This window comes from Clupea harengus, chromosome 6 (genome assembly GCF_900700415.2).
Source record: "Clupea harengus chromosome 6, Ch_v2.0.2, whole genome shotgun sequence".
Classification (NCBI taxonomy): domain Eukaryota; kingdom Metazoa; phylum Chordata; class Actinopteri; order Clupeiformes; family Clupeidae; genus Clupea; species Clupea harengus.
Window position 1 is genome coordinate 14,782,522 of NC_045157.1, and position 20,000 is coordinate 14,802,521.

Sequence of the window (20,000 nt, forward strand, 5' to 3'; positions counted from 1 at the left end):
CGGGGGCTGGTGCCCTGTTTAGACCTGACTGTGTGTGTGTGTGTGTGTGTGTGTGTGTGTGTGTGTGTGTGTGTGTGTGTGTGTGTGTGTGTGTGACGGGGCTGGTGCCCTGTTTAGACCTGACTTCAGAGTACATCCCTCACACTGCTTTTCACTCGCTTAAAGATGCAGTGTGCTGATGTTGTTGTCAACAAACAATGAACACTTCAACAGACTGAAGAGCCTGAAGATTGCAAACTAATATAATTTAAAAAAATACCCGAAACAAACGTGATGCATAGAAAGTACAGGAATACTGAAAGGCAGAAAAGAGAGAAATTCTGTCTCAATCATTCTCTCTTATCCTTATAAAATATGCTGTTTTTTTTAAATTGTTCTTTCCACTGAATCACTGTCTCATCTGTGACTTAGTCTACCATTGATCTGACAGTTATTTGGACCCTGTTCACAGAAAAGTGGGGACACAGAAAATGTGAAATCTGCAATAAACCACAGGGCATCTAAGAGAAACTGGAATATCACTGTCTTATTTTGGAAAAACTATAGCTATAAACGCTTCAACGGCAATGATTGACAACATGTTCTCCAGTCAGTACGTAGCAATTATAAGGGCAAGGACTTAAGTTGAAAGGAATCATCATTGAGCAACACAAAAAAACTAATCTTTTCAATAACCTCTCTCGTCTTATGCTCCCCTGTCATCTGTCATTGCTACACTTATCAGAGCTCACTTCCTCAAGAGATGTTTACCTTCTGCAAAACAGTCTGGGAGTGAACAGACAAAAGAGCTTTGTCGTTACAGCAATAACAGTGGAGCCCAGCCAACAGTCAGTACAGTAGTCTAGACCGCAGCTACCGGAAACTTCAGTCTCGCGCGTCTGAAGGGATTAAGAGCTGTTCGGAGCTTCTTTACATAGAGTGCTGGGGATGGTAGAGTGCACGTGGGGCTTTCCAGAACAACAACAGCAGTCAAGCATCGTGCTCGAGAGAGACAGAGAACTTGTTTGTCCGCAAACCAAAACAAAAGTAGAGAGGATAAAAGGAGGGACGAAAATAAACAGGAGTTCCATAGTTACGGCCATAGTTACGTCCGGCCCCGGGACTTACGTTGGCACTGAGCTGCGTCGTCAGGGCGGACACTTTTTCCTGGGAGGCGTCCAGCTCTCGGCGAAGTTTTCGTATCTGAGAGGAGAGAGAAAAAGAGAGGGGGGGGGGGGGGGGGGGGTGGATGAGAGAGAGAGAGAGAGAATAACAGAAGAACAGTGAATGAGGGAGATTGATCGAGGGCCTCTATTCATGTGTTATTCTATTTTCTTTCAGGCAGGTGGGTGAGGCATCTGTAGTGACTGACAGAGAGGGAGGAGAGAAGAAAAAAGCAGCAAGCAGTCAAGAAAAGACAATGAAAGAGAGGAAGAAATAAAGGAAAGAAGAGAGAGAGAGAGAAACACCGCACAGGTACATGTGTACAGAGCCTGGGCAAATCTATGGACAGGTGCAGGTGTGTGTGTGTGTGTGTGTGTGTGTGTGTGTAAGGAACAAGGGGCTGTGTGTAACTGAACACCGGACCCTGGAGTGGCCCCTGAGTTTGTGTTCACAACAGCTCCAGTAAAATAAAGACTCAGAATGAGACGAGAACGAGGGATAGAGATGGAGACGAGGGGAGAGAGGAAGTGAGGGATGGCTCCTGAATGAGTATAGGGACATGAAGAGAGTGACAGAGAAAGTATAAATAAAAAGACTGAAGTCGCTCTCACCTCCGACTGAGATTTCTCCTCCGTCTGGAAAGAAAGAGGAAAGAAGAAAAGGATGAAATCATGCCGCACGAGGAGCAGTGCACACCTTGTATTCTTTATGGAACCATTAGAGGGGGGGGGGGGGCACACACACACACACACACACACACACACACATACACACACACACTCACACAAACTCAGAGTACACCTTCAGGCTACACTGTCAGTCTCCAACAAAGCAACAAAGCTTTTTTTTTTTCAGACTCTAACTCTAGCACAGAGAGGGGGCCAACAGCATATTTTAGTGTTCCTCTGAAATGTCTGGTGATTTATGAGAGTAGTTGTTAAGAGTGGAGACGGAGAAGATGAGGGCCTACTGACGCCTGTCTGGGAGACAGACAGACAGAAGACAGAAGACAGAGGCTCCTGAAGGCATTTGTTTGCAAGAAGGTGCACCACCAAATCGGACTAATGAGGCGTCTGCATCGTCTAAACAATGGTGTAACTGCAGAGACATGGTGAACAAGGCTCAACACAGACACAGACACAGACACACACACACACACACAGACACACACACACACACACACACACACACACACACACACACAGACACACAGACACACAGACTCACACACAGACAGACATTCACACACACACACACACACACACACACACACACACACACACACACACACACACACACACACAGACACACAGACACACAGACTCACACACAGACAGACATTCACACACACACACACACACACACACACACACACACACACACACACACACACACACACAGACACACACACAAATAGCGGTTCTTCCCTTTTGAAGCTTTCTTTAAAAACAGTCGTTGTTTAACTACTCATGACAACAGCGTGACAAATGACCTTTCAGACATGTGACACTTGTACATGAGCTGAAGGGAATTCCAGGTAGGTAATTGTCCACAAAGCATTGGTATGCCCATGCGCTGTTACCCTGCTGTTTTGGCAGTTTCTATGAAGGTGTGGACAGCCGTGGGGAGGGGAGCTGACAGTGTTGTTACACACAGTGAGCCTCTCAAATGATTTCCCTTTAACCAATTATGTCTGGCTGGATTTGATGAGCTGTCACAACAAGAGGAGGTGAGGTCAGGTTTGTGCGTGAGTGTGTGTGTGTGCGTGTGTGTGTTTGTGTGTGTGTGCGCGTGTGCGTCACAACACAAACCTGTGTTCCTCAGGTAAACGAACAACAAAAAGTAGTGTGACCTGCATATATAGCACAGCACACAACCCAACATCTCCACATGTCTGTCAGCAACACGCATCACATAGCAACACTGACTACACAAATAAGTTTCACCAAAACAAGACAGGGACCATCACAGTCACATCTATCAAAGGAGCCCAAACCGTACTAGGTCAGCTTCCTACAAGGCTCACTGAGAGTGGTTAGACCTCATCACTACACATAGTACATCAAACGGCACAGTAATCTCTGCTTCTCTCCATGTTCACTGATGTACAATAGCAACTGATGCATTCACTATTCATTAACACAGCTGCTGATCAGTCATTGGCTCCCTACCGTGTTTCCCCAGGTCGGGACCGTTCCCGTGAGGGACAGAGTGGCCATCATATTGGATCCGTCTCAGCCTATAGTCTGGTCGTGCGACCTTTCAAACGACCCTTCAACTCTAATCTCTACTCGAGGCTCTACTAACCGGCTTGGGTAACTCTATACACACACACACACGCACACCCGGAGTGGGAGCTGTCTATAAAGCCCAACCTGCACCTGATCAGGTGAATATAGGGACCTGGGGCTTCCACTGTCAGACAGGCACACCTGTGGGGGCGGGGCCAGGCTGGCCCTCTCCCAGCACTGATTGGCTGAGGCTTTTCAAGCGGGCGTGGCTCTGTTTGAGCACAGAGCGCCAGGCCAAGTTTGCTTGGCAGGCACCGTCTGGTAGGACTGCAGCTTCTGGCGCTGGGCTAGACTAAGGACAGGAACCTGATATGCGCTGGCAATTACACTGAATTGAGCAATTCAAAAGCGACTGATCCGAGCAATTAATCAAGGGTTTCCTCCAGGGTTTTTTTTTTGCCATTGTGCACTTCTGGGATTGCATCATGGTAGAGCCGCACAGGAAGTAATGCCCAGAGAAGGATAATCACTGGATAATTCTTCTGGTTTTATTCTGGTAAATAAAGGGGGGGACAAAAGAGGGAAACTTACCGTGGAGTAGATGGAGGAAGTGCTGGACACCAGCGACAGAGAAGAACCGTGAACTGCAAACAGAAAGGAGACACACAGAGAAGAACATTTGTGAGGTTATGTTGTACTTTTTCTTGAGGAGAGCCACACACTCACACCCGGCTATTAACCCATCAAATCGAAACATGACTCATAAATGGTACCTTTGCCTTTTTTTTAAACAACCCCCCCATCCCCCCCGGCCCCATCAGTGGCGAGGAAACCTTCATTTTGACCTGACTTGTCCTAACCTGACTTTCTCCTTTGCCTCAGTGACAGAGGTAATAGCAGTGACAGGGCCAGTGTGGTTAGAGATCGCCCCCTCACACACTCCTGCTCCTATGGTCAAGGGGAGTGTCGGGGTGTGGACGGCAAATTACAGCCCCATAAATCACACCAGCCAACACAGGCGCCTTTAATCGCCCAATCACCATCCTCCCACAGGGCACACTCACTCACTCACTTCCTGTGCTGGGGGCGGGGCTGGGGCTGCTGCTGCTGTTGGGGATGTGGTGGGAGGTTGATGACAGACCTCACGGGGAGATCAGTGGAGATCGGGTGGAGGGGTGGGGGGGGGTTATGCTTATGAGTACAGAACACCCAGGAGATGGAGAAGGAACGGAGAAAGGGGTAGACACAGAAAGTAATTCAGGAGGGAAGAAAAAAAGGAAGGAGGGAAGGAAGAGAGAAAGAAAAGGGAAAAAGAATTGAAAACAAAAGAAATAAACAAGAAAAAAAGAGAAAAAGAAAGAAAGAGAGACAGACTGATTAAGAGAAAGATACAATTCTGTTTCGCTGTGTTTAAGAGATTTATCTATCCCACGTGGTGCCAAATTTAAACAGTTCGGTAAGAATCCCACGAGCCTGAGGAAGCCCGCGACTGAGATTTCTGATATAAAGACTCTCCTGAGGAGGGAACAGGTGGAGGGGAATAGGATGACAGGGTCAAGTGTCGTGGTGTGTTGCCGTGGTAATGACTATCAGGGAGGGGCCCCAGCATGGCCTGTGAGTGACAGCGTGTTATCATATCAAACAACGGTCAAGAAACTCAACTCCTCAGAAACACAAAACACACCAACCGATAAAAATACTCTCACGCACACGCTTGCGGTCATGCATACACACACAAACACAGGCATGATATCACACACACACACACACACGCACACACAGAGACTCACATATGGGAAAGCACAAAAATGATAAGAACATGCAGACATACATACACGAGCACACAAAGGCATATACACCCACACACTAACACACACACACACACACACACACACACACACACACACACACACACACACACACACACACACACACACACACACACACACACACACACACACACACACACACACACACACACACACACACACACACACACACACAGGTCCTGAGGCTTTGTGTTTCTGGTCTGAAACTTCTCCTGCTTCCTGACAATAAATCCCCTGAGCTTGTAGCAGCTTTGTAATTACTGTTTCAGGAGTCGTCAGGGTGGGAACTGAGAAGTGCATATGTTGGCAGTAATTAACAGAGACAGGGAGAGAGAAAGTGAGACAGACAAAGAGAGAAGGAAAAACAGTCGAGAGAGAAAAAGAGGTGGAGAAAGAGAGAGAGAGAGAGATAGATGAGGATACATAGGATGAGACGTTTCCAGTGGAGAATCTATAATAACATACACACCTTGCCCTAGTCTCAGCTTTGTTTGTGTGTGTGTGTGTGTGTGTGTGAGAGGATGGCACAGACTCCCACGGCTCTCTCCACAAATGCCTCTCCAGTTACAGTGTCAGCGAGTTCAAAAGCTCTGCCTTCTTTAGGATTGATGCCAAGACTCTTCACCGCTGAGCTGTTTCATGGCCACGCTGCTGAGATGTTTCCATCTGTCTTCTGGCTGATTTATTTTCATCTTTATGTAACCAGTTGGCCTTGGTTATCACAGCTGATTCTCAAACGGCTGGAGAAGTGATTGTGACTTAAACCTCCTTCTGAAAGTGGACTTGTTCTTTTTTTTTTTTGCTGTTGGTCACTCTTTTGGTGCTTTGAAAGATAGGAACACGAGTCTGAGGTTTCTACTGCAACACAGCATTGTTAGGAAGTGTCGTTTCTCCAAATGAAGTCGTCAGATTATGTTACGCAGTCGTGGCCTAGCCCATTCTTTAAGAGCTTGCCTTGCACCTTGTGAAATCCCTCGTCCGTGACATCTATCGGATATAAGTGGCCTAGGGGCCAGCGAAGAACAGACAGGGTCCTGACTGACATAAATGCAACACTAGTCTCTATTGACGGCGCACAATGGCTGTTCCTTTGACCAGCTCGAGTTCCTGCAGTGGACGAGAGGCAGACACTGATTCCAGCGTCTACAATCTCTGTGTACTTTAACTGATAGGATTTGCCCCATGAATAGATGAGCAAATGTTTGCCTGGCGTGAGACGGTGAATAGACTCAGGACCGCACACAGACAGAGGGAAAGGGCCGGGCGGCCAACTTAATGGTGCTGGCATCCAAATAATAAGTGGCTGGATAAAACGGGATCAAAGAACAAAAATGAGACCCAATTAGAACGGGGGGAGAGAAAAGAGGATTATTTAATCTCGGATCTGAGGAGGAATGGGATTTCCAGCCATGTTGCTGTTGTAATCCTGAATAAATTACACTAAACAAACATGGCGATTACATGGGGTCCTGCTGCTGGACAACTGGGATGCTTTTGGGCGACATGATCTGCGCCTGAGCTCATTCATTCATGTGTTAGTGTTAGACTGCTGCTCTGTTGCCTTCTAAACAACTAAGAGCGTGCAGGAGCATTTCTGATGAGAGACAGATGGGCAGAACGGGGAATAGATGGCTGGATGGATGGAAGAATCTGGCAATACAAAACCCATACACTTGATCACTTAGTAGCTCAATCATAAACCCACTAATTAGCTTACTCACTCACTCACTTACTCATTCATTCACTCACTCCCTCACTCACACTCTGTTACTGATTCATTTCCTCATCCCTCACCTTCTTCAAAGCCGTCCCTGAAGGACCCGGAGCGGCTCATGGTCCTCGTCTTCTCGTCCAATGACATGCAGGAGTTACGCAGGCGGGAGTCTCCTGGGTCCAGTGGGCTGTCCTGATTGGTCATGCCGTTGTTTCGCAGGCTAGCCAGGTTGATTTGTGCTGCTGTGGTGGGACTTGCTGTCAACCAGACATGACATCACAGCATTAGTTATTGGTCAGTACCTGAATATATCAGCTTTCCATTCTCTCTGTACATTCTCTTTGCAACAGGATACCCCTGCTGTTTGTGGTGTTACGGGTGGGGTGATGGGGCTGTAGATGTGTTTCTTGTTATTGATGTAGCTGCTCTTGGTGGTGAAATGGTAGGTGAATTTCTTGGTAGTGTTGTGCATGCTGTTATGCATGGTGGTGGAGTGTTAGGTGTCTGTGGTTGTAGGGGTGGAGTTGCAGTTGTACTGTATGTATTATCACTGATGTGGGTGCTGCTGCTGGTGTCTGTATGTATCTGTTTGTTTTTTGTTATTGTTATTATTGTTCTTGTTGTTGGTGTTGGTGGTGTGTTAGCTGCACAGACTGACCAAGCTGGGAGAAGTTGAAACGCGTGCCGGACGGAGAGGTCAGGCTGGAGCCGGTGGAGAACGGCGAGTTGCTGGTCGAGTCCTGCAGACCACTAGTGGAGTGTGAGCGCAGCCAATCACGCGCTTCCTCGTGGCTGCGCAGCTGAGAGGAGGGAGTGTACCTGCCAGGGTAGAAACAAACAGACACGCGTTAGACACATCCAGGGTGGACACAAACAGACACGCGTATGAGACATCCAGGGTGGACACAGACAGACACGCGTAAGACACATCCAGGGTGGACACAGACAGACACGCGTAAGACACATCCAGGGTGGACACAGACAGACACGGGTGAGAGACATCCAGGGTGGACACAAACAGACACGCGTATGAGACATCCAGGGTGGACACAAACAGACACGCGTATGAGACATCCAGGGTGGACACAGACAGACACGCGTAAGACACATCCAGGGTGGACACAGACAGACACGCATGAGAGACATCCAGGGTGGACACAAACAGACACGCGTGAGAGACATCCAGGGTGGACACAGACAGACACGGGTGAAAGACATCCAGGGTGGACACAACCAGACACGCGTAAGACACATCCAGGGTGGACACAAACAGACACGCGTAAGAGACAACCGCCACTCGCAACACGTCTCATGCCATCCGCTTATAGAGGAGCCAAGACTCACACACAAGATATGTAAATGCTTGTTGTGTTTTGTTCAGTGGTTATTTAGTTTAGTTTTCCAGAGTAATAGTATCATTCCAGGGAAGCACACCCAACTAGAACAACAAAAGAGCATTCAACCGTTACAATAGCTTTTAATTTAATATGCCTTGTGTGTCAAGCATGAACAAAAATTACAAAATACTTTAAACTATAATCAGGTTAATAGTCAAGATAACAGATAATAATACACAAATGAGAAAAATAAGGCCTGTTAGCTTTAAAAATATAGAAATAACATCCAGCTATTGGAGTACACACAAACAATGTCAGCACACACCAACCTAGGAAAAGGAAACAGGATTTAACGGCAACAAAAATGCACCAAACAGAGCCCACACACAAGTGCAAACACAAAACGTAACACTGTAGCGGTGGTGCGCACACACGTGGCCAGTGGCATGCTCTCACAAGGAAGTGCAAAAGAAACGTGGACAAAACGTGAAAGCATCGTGAGAGAGACTGCGTGTGCACAAGCCCAGAAGCACAGTGAGTGGAAGAGAGACTGAGAGGGGGAGAGGTAGAGAGAGAGGGAAGAAAGAAAGAATGAATGATAGAAAAGCAAGAAAAAGACAAAAGGAAGAAAGAGAGAATGAGAGAGAGAAAGAGAGAAAGAAAGAAAGAATGAATGATAGAAAGCAATAAAAAGACAAAAGGAAGAAAGAGAGAACGAGAGAGAGAAAGAAAGAAGGAACAAAAGACAGAAAGAACAACAAAGAAATAAAGATTGAAAAAGAGAAAGAAAGCACTGAGAGGGGAGGGGAGGGGAGGGGAGGAGTGCTGTGCATAGCATCACTGGCGAGACCTCAGCGCACCTGTACTTGAGTCCCTTCCTGGGAAGAGTGTTTCTATCACTGTTTGCGTCACTGTGGGAGGGAGGGAGGGGGAGAGAGACACTTCAGGGAGAGGGACAGGACAGCTGGTACCACTCACTAATAATACTTCATTATGCCTTTTATCTTAACATACTGGTGAACTCACACACACACACACACACACGCATACACACGCAGATAAGCTAGTACTGAAAATTGCCTTGTTTCCTCATAAAACATTTGTTTTAAGAGACAGGTATATATATATTTACTACACCAGTAACATATCCATGTTTGTAATTACATTTAAGTAAATTCGTCCATTTCTGCTATGTGGAAACTGGACAATTTTTCTTCGATAATAAATTACTTCAATATATAACACTTTAATGTCCTACCCATAAATTCTGTGCTTTGACATAAGAGATCAGAAACTTAAGGTGGACTTTATGGGGGGAAAATAGTGGTAGTATAAATAAGACCACTAGAGGGCACTATTTGAGCACTAACAGTAAAAAAACAGCACTTTCTCATCTATTTAGGGTTCATGTCACATTAACTGGAGGGTTATCCAAACAAACACACACACACACGGCAGACAAAGAAGCCATAGAGTTTAGTCAAAACAAAGGCCAAAAGCAGCAGCTCCACGTCACACAAAAACCATTACCTCTCTTGTTTCCGTGGTAATGTGTTGCGGCTGAATTTGGGACTAGCAGAGGGCGAGGAGAGAGGACTGGGGATAGGAGGGGGTTGTAAAGGGAATAGTAGGAAAGTAGGATGGGGGAAAGGGTAGAAACACCCATAGAGGGAAAGAGAGGAATTGACAGAGGGAAAGAGAGGAATTGAGAGAGGTAAAGAGAGAGGAAAGAAGGGATGAGACAAGAGGAGACATTATAGAGATTATCGAGAGACCCACATTTTTAGATGACACCAAAGGTTTAAGAGACCAACATCCAGAGGATACAGGCTCCATACATATATTATATGTACTGTGATCTCTGTAACATCCAGAGGATACAGGCTCCATACATATATTATATGTACTGTGATCTCTATAACATCTTTATGCTGTCCTTAACAGTTATTGCTTCAATGCTGTACAAGAGCCCATCTACTAATTCACTGAAACAAACCCTGCTCCAAAGCTCCATCAGCAAAATTCACCTCCAGATATCCATATATCCATGACAACACTGAGGTCATCTTGTCTTGACCATAACTCAGAAATATCACACACTGCATTTGAACATGATCATGCATCACGGAACCACTCGGATGAATACAAATCAGTAAAACAGATTAGCACCCTCCAGCCCCCGTCTCTCACCTCTCAGTCATGCCCGTCTTGGCGCTGCCAGTCCTGGCGAGCGTGGCGTGGCCGTCGTCGCGGTGCGGCCCGCTGCCCAGCGACATGTCGATGGACTCGCTGCTGGTGTGCATGCTGGAGACGGATGGGTAGCCCAGCGCCGAGGAGGTGCTCATGGTGGTGCCCCAGGTGCCCGTGCCCGTGGAGTACACCGAGCCGGGGCTGGAGGCCTGCTCGCTGCCCAGCATGCCCGTCGCCCGGCCCCCGTACAGGGGGCTGCTGCCGCCACTGCTGGGCACCGCCGAGGGGGAGTCCAGGGGCCCCGAGCTCTGGGTGTGGCTCAGGGTGGCGTGCGGGTTGGAGATCACCACCGAGTTCTTCATGCTCTCGGCGGTGGTGACCGGGGCCTGCTTAGCAGCCTTACCACCGAAGAGCCTGAGAGAGAGAGGGAGAGAGAGAGAGAGAGAGAGAGAGAGAGGGGGAGAGGGAGAGAGAGAAAGAAAGGGAAAGATACGGGGAGGGACAGAGACAGAAAAAGAAAGAAAGAAAGAAAGATGTTCAGTATTCATAGTTATGAACTGTTGAGTAAAAACCTGTTGAAATTCATCTTGCAACACAAGAAAGACCTTGCGAGAGGGGATTCGATGTACAGTCCTGACATATGCCCTTTGCACGACCAAGTCTCATGTTTTAACACTCAGAAAACAAGCAGGGGGCCTCAGAGACCATCTTTACCCCTGCCTCAACTGATTCCTCTGTGGAAAGTTTTATTGCTCAAAGTGATTCCGTATGAAGAGTGCAACTTGGGGAAAACATCCCATCCAAGAAAACAATTCCTCTAAGAAGAGTATTTCCCATTAATAACGGGACACAGGTGGGTGGTGAAACTCGAGCCTGGCTGTCCGCTGGTGACCTCATCAAAGTGTGCTGTGTAAACAATCACTTGCACAGGCCCGGTCAGTGACCCTGAACCACTGCAGAGCAGAGACTGTGGAGCTTTAGCAAGAAATCTCTTCCTCCATCTTTTCATGTGTCTCTCCATCTATCATCAGGGACTCCCAGCCCTACAGCACCATGAGGGGCCAATGACAGGCGAGAGCTCTCGTGCTCAGGGAGATTAATGATCACTCCTGTACTACACCTGTGTGTGTCTTTTAATGTGTGCATGTGTGTGCGTGTGTGTGTGTTTGTGTGCGTGTGTGTGTGTGTGTGTGTGTGTGTGTGTGTGTGTGTGTGTGTGTGTAGTTGTGAATGTGAGTGGATCTACAGCATCACCTTTTATTTCAAATTTTAAACAGCAAAAAACGTACATAGATTAGATTGCACTGAAACATAAAAATGCTATAGGGATAACACTTATATTAAGACTATATGTATACTTATATTATATCTATATGTATGGATCCATGCAAATACACTATATAATATAGGCTAGTGTCCATATGCGAGTGTCAGTGTGAACCCTGGTGTGTGTGTGTGTGTGTGTGTGCGTGTGTGTGTGTGTGTGTGTGTGTGAGTGCTTACCTGCGTAGTGTTGGTGAGGACACCTCTGCATACTTGCTGCTCTGCTGCCTGGAGGTCTGGGGGATGGTAGAGGACCCTCCGCTGGCCCTCATGGGGTCCACCTCCGAGGCACCTTTTTCCCGGTCGGTCTGGTTGGAGGGCAGGGTGCTGCTGCCACCCTTGGGCACGTCGCAGGGCTTTGTGGTGGCAGGGGTGGTGTGGGAGTAGGTGTGTGTGTGTGCGTGGGCGTGTGCGAGGGTGTGTGTGTGTGCGTTGGTGTTGCTGGAGCTGGTGAGGGCGGACAGGCCCGGTGCCCGGGCACTCAGGCCAGACTCGATGCTGCTGGTGGAGGAGCGGTTGCCGTTCCTGGCGGCAGCTCCTGAGCGCGAGGGCCGTGGTAGGCTGCGGTACTGCAGGGTGGAGCGTGCGCTGGACGACAGGTAGCCATCCTCTGCGGCTCCCTTCAGCGCGGACCCTCGGCCCCCAACTGCCAGCCCAGAGGACTTGGGGATCTTCCCCAGGGTGGCCGAGCCGCTGGTGATGGTGGCACCGCTGGCCGTCACCATGGAGATGCTGCTGGTGGTTACCATGGCGGCGGCACCACCGTGCTTTTTGAAGCCAAATGTGCTGGTTGGGATGCGTGCGGAGGAGGCGTTGGTGGAGGAGGATGAGGATGAAGGCTTCCTCAGGGCCTCGTCCCCACTGCTGCGGCCCGCGTCTGAGGGTGAGCGCTGGATGCTGGTGGAGTGTGTGGGCAGGCAGCCCTTCTCTGAGACTTTAGCGTCATCTGTTTTACCTGTGGAGATTAAAGGATGGTAAAAATTCAGTTGGAGTGATTTCGCAATGTCTTCTGACACATAATACTTATTCGACAACAAACTATTTGTCCTACTGAACCTCTCTCTATCTCTCTCTCTCACACTGTATATATATACATATATATATATATAAAGATGGCCTCTGAGGAATATATATGATCATTCAAAATGTATAGAATTTAAACCTAATTCTAATTCTAATACACGCTAGAGCCACAGACAGCACTCTCTTACCAGTGCTGTGAGTTTTGAGTGTGCCAGTGCTGCCCGCTGTTGTGCCAGTCTTAGGGCGGGGTGAGGTCACCCCAACCTGAGCCGTCATACCACGCCGCCATGAGCCCGTCTGTGAGATGGCGGGAATCTTACGTCCCGTGCCGCCCTTGTCCGATTCGTCCGACACGTCCGAGGGATTCCGTCGCCACTTGGAGCCGTGTTCCATCTTAACTCCGCTGTCCGAGCCTCCGTCTGACCTCTTGACCTCGTCACCCGACCATGCGGAGTGCCGCTCGACTGCTGAGTGTTTCTCTGCGTCCGTCTGAGGCTGAGGGGGGGGGGGGGGAGAACACTGTTAGTTTAATAACAGATAACTGATCTTTCCTTCACCATACAGCCTGCTCAACCTGTTGACATCCTCTTATATATGGTCCCATCATATAATAATGTTCCCAATATTACACACATACCTCCCAACGGCCTTACAATAACAATGCGAAGGAAAGACAATCAGTGCTATAATGAACAGGCACTAAAGATGTAGCATGACTGATCTCCAGCTTATGACTGTTCTCTGATGACAGGCAGCATAGCACGAATGCCTGCTGATTTCACAGTCACGGGCGTTTGAGCAGTGATGTACCGACTCCTGTGGGGTGTCCAATAACTTTCTCCTGCTCGTGATAATTGCTACCGGTGGAATGGCTGAGAGGATCTTTTGTTGCCATTGGATACCGTACCCACAGGAGAGTCACACTTGGAGGAGGTTTTTACACTAGGAGGTGTTCGGTACGTAATGAGGTCACCAAAGAAGTGAGCTCTTTGTCTCCTCCTGTCTTTGTTTTGCTAGTGCCCAGGGCCTTGAAAGGGACACGGCCCTCTCGGGAGAGGTGCATGATGGGCTGGGGTGGCTGAGTAAATGTCGGAGGATTAGGGGTGGGCGGTGGCCTGGGAAACCTGGGAAACCGAAACGGACCCACTGGTCCAGAGCTCTCAGCTGACAGCGATACCGTCCTGTGTTTTCCTTCGGCGGACACTTTTGAATTGGAATTTAATGGCTTGAGCCCTGTTCAAACATTTAGCCAGTTAGGCTGCACCGTTCACAGCACCATCGCCCGTTTGGCAAGTTTTTATTACCCCCTTTTTTTTAACTACCTCAGGAATGTGAGAGAAGGGCAAACACAAACATTGTAAAAGAGGGAGAGAGAGAAAGAGAGAGAGAGAGAGAGAGATGCACTGTGTAGTATAGGAGTCCATTAACACAGCCAGAGTGAGAGAGACTCTCCATGCAGGCTTTGTGTTGAAGATAAATTACCCCGTCATAAAAGACATTAGCGAGAGTGTGGATGGTATCATAACATTGCCCAAAAACAGTAACCGTGGAAACAAAGCATCAGCAACCCCCAGCAAACTGCCAAGGTTATGTTACACAGACGTCTATAACCGCAAGCAGAGAGAGGGAGAAAGAAGAGCTCCATGAAAACATATTTCATTAAGTGGTTTGAGAATTTTTTCTACCTCTGCACTATGTGGGGCATTTTTGAACATGATTCCCATCAGATGAAGTCACCCCTCTGGCATGAGATTCTACCAGGTTGAGTTGGGATGTGAAACCGTCTCTTATTTCTCGAAAAAAAATGATACCCATGATACCCAAAACACACGTTGTTACATGTGAACCCTTTCTTTACATTTTCCTGATGGCAGTTAAATGTGAATTAGCATCTATCTAAGACACCAGATACTCCCAGTGGACACCAAACCCAACACCTTTAAGCAGAAAGGCCCTTAACAGACCATTGTATGTGTGCTACCACCCAGGCCTACACCTACTTCCACTGTGCTAACGGTGTCACTGTTTGGGCAAGGAACTATTTTGTAACAAGAAGTGCCATTTGCAAAATACATCACGCAAAATAAGTCTAACTCAGTCCAGCGCGCTGGTCATTTGGGTTTGTTAATTACTGTTGAACTAATGAAAAAAATAAGCTGAAAGAGGCAACTGATCAGATTCATTGACCTGTCAGTAAGCACAATACTGATCAGATTCACTGATCTGCCAGTAAGCACAATACTGACACAGACACCAAAACGTTTTTTAATGACTATGAATAGGGTGCAGCCATTTTAATGTGAAGGTGTTTTGAGAAAGTACTTTGAAGACAATGAAGACACAATTTCACTCTCCATACAAACATTATGCAATACCAGTGGCCCCCGGCTATTACTGTTTTAACCCGGCTCTTGGCTGAGTTTACACCAGACAACCAGTCCTGCACTGTCTCTTCACATTTATGGGCACATTCACTGGACATGCTTAAAGGACCAGCTGTATCAGCAGCTAAGCTGCAAGGTGAGGTGGCTTACCTGTCCACTCAGGGTTTTGCGTGTGGTGGCCGGAGTGTTGGCATACGAGCTGATGGAGGAGCTGGTGTTGATGTCATCAGTGTCGATAGTGTCGCTAATCCCGCTGCTGACAGAGCTGCTGTCGTCCCAACTGAGGAAGAGAAACGGAGAGCAGTGTTAACCCCAAGGCCAAACCCAACTGAGGAAGAGAAACGGAGAGCTATGTTAACCCCAAGGACAAACGCAACTGAGGAAGAGAAACGGAGAGCAGTGTTAACCCCAAGGCCAAGCGCAACTGAGGAAGAGAAACGGAGAGCAGTGTTAACCCCGAGGCCAAACGCACTGAACGTTCTCCTGTTGGCCTACTCATGAAACAACAGGCTGATGCTGATGCTAAACCGTGGAAAAGGGCACTGTATTTTCAACACCAAACACAAGTTCATTGATGACTAACTTGAATAGCAACACCACCACCCTCCATTATTCAGCCATTTTAAACTAATTTAATTCAACTTGGCATGCATTAAAATCTTTCAGTGTTATCAATATGTCAAAGGTGTGTCAAAGGTAAGATTGATGTGGGCTGTGTGTTATGAAGAGGAATGGGTTTGTGCTACCTCATATGTTGCTATGGGTAATGGCCAAAGAAATGCAGGACACCAACATCACTCACACATGCGCACACACTCCATTAATCATGCATTTACCAAACGGTGCCACTGACACAGAAGAGTGCCAGGTCCCACAGACACACACACTTAAGAGTGACCCTCTTTCTTTGTCACACACACACACACACACACACACACACACACACACACACACACACACACACACACACACACACACACACACACAAACACACACACAAACACACACACACACAAACACATACACACACACACACACACACACACACACAGCTGAGACAGGTAGGCAACAATAACAAAGACATAATCATAACCCATGGTGACTAGAAGCCACTAGGGAGTGTGAGCTACACAACAGGTCCAAGAGATGAATCCTAGCGTTGGTCTCAAGGGAATATACAAACTGATGGGAACATGACTTAGAGAACAACAGACTGACAGTGAGACCATTAGAACGATTAACAGACAGAGACAGACATTCATACAGTGTGAGAGAAGAGATTGAGAATGAGACAGGCAGACAGAGTGAGTAATTAGAGTAATGAGAGCAATGACAATATGTTTCAGAGTGCTTAGGGTCTCTGTCAGCTTAGCTGTGGCCCCTGGCACGGTCTGTGGCCTTTTATAAGCTTTTGCAGTTCCACACGGCAGCAGAGACGGGCAGCCGCCATCTAATACATCCACCGATGGACGGCATGGCTCTGCTCCGACACCGTGAGCCTCGTGCGCTCACTTTATGAGTCCCCGCTCCCGCGACCACTAAGACTTTAAAGCGCAGGAGCCGGCCGGGGCTTTGGGAGCTGCCACTTGAACCGTGATGACTGCAGTGCGTGCAGCTGTAATCCTCCCTGAATGAGTAAGAAAGCCCGGCCTGCCCACAGAGAAAATCCCCCCGCATTTTAAAGCCAGTATGAATTCATAACTATAGCCTGCGGTGAGGCATCGCCATAATCTCCTCAAGTTCGCTCTACCTCACTCTTCCTCCCTGTCTCTACGTCTCTCTCTCTCTTTCTCTCTCTCTCTCTCTCTCTCTCTCTGCTATTCTCAGGCTTTGGGTGACATTCCCATCCTTCCGTCTTTTCTTAAGGATTTGTTTTGCCCTAAAGATATCCATATCTGGGTACCAGCCCCTCTCTCCCTCCCTCCCTATCTCCTCTCTCTCTCTCTCTCTTTTTCTTGTTCTCTCTCTGCCTTTCAATTCAGTTTCATTCAGTTCTGCTCCACTGGCATGACGGAGAGTGAAATGCATAGCTAAAAGCATTTGTGAGAAACATGAGCCATACAATTGGATGGAGGGGGAAAAATGCAAAAACAAGAAAGGCAAAGGCCCGTGTATGATATATATGACTGCAGCAACAATATGAGTTTCTGTCTATCCCTGAGGGTATCCGAGAAAATCTCTGTCTCTCCTCTCTCTCTCTCTCTCTCTCTGTCAATTTCTTTCTCTCTCTGTTTGTCTCTAGAGTGCATCTCTCTGCATCACACACAATATTGCTTTGAAGACCTTTCTGTAACTAGGTGTGGTGTTTCTGTCCTTCTTTGTCTCCAGACGGCTTAGTAGGAGGCGTAGTAAGAGCCTGACAGAGGCATTAAAACACCACCCTATAGCGTCTATGGCTCTGCCATACTGCCAGGGTAATGAATGCATTAACAAACAGTGCCTCCTTGCAAACAATGGCTCAATGGCTTTAAGGGAGTGTGTGTGTGTGTGTGTGTGTGTGTGTGTGTGTGTGTGTGTGTGTGTGTGTGTGTGTGTGTGTGTGTGGAGAGAGAGGGCGATGAGTGGGGGTTGTGTGGCCACATAGTTGGTCAGGTCTTCCCTATGACAACAGAATGTGACCCAAGGGTGACAACAAGAGATGGGGGAGGTGCCCCCCCCCACACACACACACAAACACAGTTGTAGACCCCTTTGGGCCTCAGCCCTCCAAAGCTGGATGGAGGGAGGCTAGCATACAAACACACTAGATGGATGGATGGATGAATGAATGAAGGGACAGAATGTATAGGGAGGCAGCGTCTCTTCACAGACAGCTCAGTAAACATGCTTCTTCTCAGAAGAGACCAACTAAAGCACAGAGTTCAACTTCTCGCAGCTTTACCCCCATACTATTGGACTTCATCAGAGTAAGACAGCGTGCCATGGTGTAGAGAGACACTGAGACACGTCGTAGGTGCACCTGCGTGCATTCACACTGACTTGTGCATGCAAACCAACCGACTAAATCTCTCCACCTAATTAAAAAAATTGCCAAGATAAAAGAAAAATGGGTGAATACCTTTTTCCATAGGCTCCCTCATTCCTTAGCCTACCAGTCAGACTCTCCTCTTCCATGGGCATTACACACAACGGTCTTACTGATAACTTCAACCATCAAAACATTTACAACATTTACACTGCCTCAATCCTTCAAGATATCCCTTAAAAAACACTGCTGGTATGTAGTTGATTCCATGTGCCCGATTCCCACTAAGGGTTCATACATTTAATACTATAAACCATCATTACATGGTGTGTCACTAGATAAAAGCATTTCATACCTGATAAAGTAATTAATGCTGACATAAATAAACAGTACAGCTTAATAAATGTTAAATAAATTGGCTATTAAACTTCCTGAGACAGAGCGAGAGAGCGAGAGGGGAGAGTGAGGACATCATTTCTCCTTGAGCGGACAGGTTGGCTCGTAAATCAAGATTAAAGCAAACACAGTATATCAGGTACAGCACGGGTGCACTCTCTGAACCGCGTCTAAATTTGAACCTAATGTTCAGAGCCACACTGCAGACTGGCTTTGAGGTGGGTTTCAAGGTTTCTCTTGCCTTTGAAGTACTGGAGATTTATACAACCCGGTCGGACAGAACAGATTAGAAAGCATCATAGACTGTTCCGAAACTGAGATTGCGAAGGGACAAACTAAAAGGGCTGAACGTGTTCTAAAGGGATTTGAAGGAAAGATTAATTTGGGAATCGGACAGCTGCTTTGACCACACACAGTTTTTTCTATACTTTCTAAATACAGCAGAAAGAAAAAAAACGGTTTAGACCAAACATGATATTGTAGCCTCAAAACATCTTAAAATAAACAACCCATGGAACACACTGACTTTCAACAAGGAAACGAAACACAAATACACAAACACACACTCACACAAATCCCATCCTCATAGAGGTACGCATACCTTGGTTTCCATGGACACCGTGAAGCTGCAGAAGTGACACTCATAACTGTTTTGTGTGCGCATGGAGTCTTCCCTCTGTCTCAGTCACAGTCTCTCTCTTGCCCGCTCTCTCTTTCTCTCTCTCTCTCTCTCTCACTCTCTCTCTCTTTCTGTCTATCCTTCTCTCTACAGTACTGCTCTGGCATTAGTTCTCTGGTATCTGTCTCCTTCACCCACTCTGTGTCGTCAGCTGGGCTGTTTGGAATAAAAGACTCTCCTCTCCCCGTCCGTAACCCAATCCGCCCGACTGAGTTAACCTGCAGAGCGCAGCTGAGACTGCCATGCTGCTCCACACAGCAGCAACAACCAGCAGGAAGACACACACACACACACATACATACACACACACTCAGACAGAGAGAGTCAAAGGCAGAGAGTGGGAGGGAAGAAGGAAGCGACTAAAAGTGTGTGACAGAGTGAGAGAATGAGAACGAGAGAGAGAGAGTTGGAGCTAAAGTAAGTGAGTGAGCGAGTGAGTGAATGAGAGAGAGAGAGACCCCTTTGACTTACGGCAGGATGCTAATTAGAGATCAGCCCACTCTGTGGCGAGCTAGCAGGCTAGCAGGCACAGAGCACAGCCCAACTCTGGCAGCCCAACCTACCATTACCGGGCCAGCCAGAGTGCTTTGGAGGGCAGGAGCACATGAAACGCTCTGGGGTTAATGCAAACCAGCGGGCTCTCGAGGCCCTGTCATGACTGGGCATGAGAAAACTGGTACTTGAGCTGGTGGTGGGGGGGGGCACCATCATTTGGGGTGGGCATGACCTGGATTCACACTCAGTTCGGCCTGGGGTCGGTCTTTCCCTCAGAGCTGGTCTGACGGG

At 47.6% G+C, this 20,000-nt stretch overlaps 1 protein-coding gene across 5 annotated transcripts in view; it reads right to left on the reverse strand.

Moving 5' to 3' along the window:
- Positions 1–20,000, reverse strand: part of nav2a (neuron navigator 2a) — a 101,998-nt gene that overhangs the window by 12,734 nt on the left and 69,264 nt on the right. For 4 of the 5 annotated variants that reach the window (XM_031569133.2, XM_031569132.2, XM_031569135.2 and 1 more), the window contains 11 exons: positions 15,325–15,454; positions 12,979–13,285; positions 11,948–12,722; positions 10,445–10,858; positions 9,785–9,850; positions 9,115–9,165; positions 7,576–7,736; positions 6,998–7,174; positions 3,966–4,018; positions 1,755–1,778; positions 1,108–1,182 (listed from right to left, as the gene is read on the reverse strand). In XM_031569133.2, the coding sequence (XP_031424993.1) occupies positions 1,108–1,182; positions 1,755–1,778; positions 3,966–4,018; positions 6,998–7,174; positions 7,576–7,736; positions 9,115–9,165; positions 9,785–9,850; positions 10,445–10,858; positions 11,948–12,722; positions 12,979–13,285; positions 15,325–15,454 (2,233 nt within the window). The remainder of the gene's footprint in view (positions 1–1,107; positions 1,183–1,754; positions 1,779–3,965; positions 4,019–6,997; positions 7,175–7,575; positions 7,737–9,114; positions 9,166–9,784; positions 9,851–10,444; positions 10,859–11,947; positions 12,723–12,978; positions 13,286–15,324; positions 15,455–20,000) is intronic. The other variant, XM_031569134.2, reaches the window with a different exon arrangement.